The 2,306-nt window shown below is 51.4% G+C and overlaps 2 protein-coding genes across 2 annotated transcripts; one reads left to right on the top strand and one right to left on the bottom strand.

The window, feature by feature from the left end:
* Positions 1-76: 76 nt before the first annotated feature.
* On the bottom strand, positions 77-442 carry GNI_185900 (C2 domain protein; the record flags this gene model as incomplete). Its single annotated transcript, XM_011135307.1, has 1 exon — positions 77-442. The coding sequence occupies one exon, from the start codon at positions 440-442 to the stop codon at positions 77-79; it is 366 nt and encodes a 121-aa protein (XP_011133609.1).
* An 823-nt stretch (positions 443-1,265) lies between these two features.
* On the top strand, positions 1,266-1,586 carry GNI_185890 (hypothetical protein; the record flags this gene model as incomplete). The annotated part of the gene is made up of 1 exon (XM_011135306.1): positions 1,266-1,586. One exon carries the CDS (start codon positions 1,266-1,268, stop codon positions 1,584-1,586), a length of 321 nt encoding a protein of 106 aa, XP_011133608.1.
* Between the last annotated feature and the right edge of the window lie 720 nt (positions 1,587-2,306).

Genomic DNA, 2,306 nt, shown 5'->3' with positions numbered 1-2,306 from the left:
TAATTATCAATACTCGGTTCCATACTAAAAAATTCAATGTGTTATCGCACCACAGCTTCGCTTGCACCGAATTAATTTACTCACACTTCACAGTCAACCTAACAGATGGTTCATCGCCGTGTTTCTCGTCAACAAGCCCCACTTCGCCAGTGTAGAAGTAGCCAGGCCTCTGCTCAAACGTGAAAGCGCCTTCCGCCAGAGTTTCATCAAGCTTCAGGTGTCTGGCATCGCGCACTTTAATTGTAATTTCGGAGTGGCTGTCATTGGAATCAAAGGTCCAGGTCTCTTCGAAATCTGCATTGGAGCCAGCGTCCTTGGCAGTCTTGGTGTGCCATGAGTGGAAGGTACCGTAGTGGCATTCAACGTACAAGTCCGACTTGTTGAACAGACCAGTGTGGCCCTGGAAACCAGCAGCAGAATGTACCGTAACAGAAACCTTCATTCTGAATTGAACTAGCTAGGACGTGAAAGGACGATTTGGCAAGGACCAAGTAGACAGAACGATGCGGCCACACACAATTCGCGGTCTTTGAGCCTTTTCATTAAGGTCATTTAAGGATCGCAAGCATCCCTCAGGCGGCGGAGAGAACATGACACCAACCTTCAAAGCCCTGCAAAGATCGGGGAAAACGTGTTGACACATTTCCTCTATCAAAGGTTGTTGTTTTTTGGCGTAAAGTGTGCAAGACCAACATAACTGATCAATAGCTAGCATCCCACCTTAACCTCCTGACCTGCCTCTCCCCTTCTGTACCTGCCTTAGCGTCCCTCCTGCCCCCACTCCGGCCCATCGACTCTCCTCCAGCACTTTGGGGACGACTGTCCTCGCCACCAAATTCTTCAGGTGAAGCCGACCTCTTAAAAACCTCTTAAAAACCTTTGCAGCATGTCGTGGTGGTGCCCAATGGAGGAGCGACCGAATACCAGGACCAACCAAAAGCCCACTCCCGATTGGCTCGCCAGCAGGTGTTCGCTGGCCATGTTAGTGCTGGGAGTGGATGGTGAGCGATAGTCACTCTTTTCACGATGCGGCCCGCTAGCGAAGAGGAGGATGAGACGGTCATGATTGCTTGGTTGAAGTTGGGGGTTGGGAGGCGCTGGCAGCGTTCATCGGCCCGAATGGGAAGTTGTCGCCCATCGGCGGTTGCATCGCGAGGATAGAGGCGGTGTCAGACGGTAAGGGTGTCGCCGAAGTTCTGGCCTTGGCGCCTCCCTCGGAGTTTCTGGGATCCTGCCTCTCGGACTATGACTGGCTCCGTTGGACTATGTCTGCCACCCGGAAGGGTCCAAGAGGCAAGTCTCTCCGTACGGACGACGCAAGTTCTGACAGTTACGTCCCCATTTCTCTGCGTGAGTTCATTTGCAAGGCTTGGACTGAGGTTGGATACAGAGGTGGTGTCATGTTCTGGAAGACGCACCTCGGCGAAGATAACAGCGACACCGGTGTGATGGCTGCTCGTTGCGATGGGTCTTCTGCTGACATCCCGGACTCCAATCGTGCGACCGCCACTACTCCCGCGGCTGCCCCTGCCGCCACTTCTAGTCCTATGGCCACACCTGCTCCCGTGCTTGCGATACTTGAATAACCCGCACACGCAAAGAAAATAATTACCACTTATATAGCTTCCGGCTCCTAGCTTCAACCACTTAAAATCTTCCGGCTCCAGCCACTCCGAAATTACAATTAAAGTGCACGATGCCGGACATCACACGGCGCTTTCAAGTTTGAGCAGAGGCCTGATTACTTCTACACCGGCGAAGTGGGGCTTGTTGACGAGAAACACGGCGATGAACCATCTGTTAGGTTGACTGTGAACTGATTCGGTGCAAGCCAAGGATTCACATTTTGGGGTGTTGGGGGAATTGAAGATGTTGTTAAGCTGACGTGCTGAAATCAGCCTGCAGCCGTTCGAAGGCGCAGTGTGCAAGATCCTATTCGCAGTAGCCAGATACTTAATACTTGGGATAGCTCCCGATGCCTATTGGGGCCTCTTGTTTAGACTAGTAATCAATCAAAAAAAAATTAATTAAAACCTTGGTCTCAAAGCAGACAATAAAGTATGCCTCCTACAAGCAGAAAGGCTGCTGGCTGCTGATGCATTTGACTAGATCACAAAATACCGATACAGCAGCGCCACACCACAGGTTCAACTCACCGCCTTGGCCGTACAGGGCGCAGTATCCGTGACAAGTTTCAGTCCGGAGGGGGCGTCATGTTCTGGAAGATAACATCGCTGTATGGTGGCCGCCCTTTGTGATAGGTCTTCTGCTTATATCCTACTCTTATTATGGATCTGAGCGAGATG

Source organism: Gregarina niphandrodes (assembly GCF_000223845.1).
Source record: "Gregarina niphandrodes unplaced genomic scaffold scaffold00076, whole genome shotgun sequence".
In the NCBI taxonomy this organism is placed as follows: Eukaryota; Apicomplexa; class Conoidasida; order Eugregarinorida; family Gregarinidae; genus Gregarina; species Gregarina niphandrodes.
Note: the sequence above shows the minus strand (reverse complement) of the source record. Positions and strands in the feature narration are given on the sequence as shown.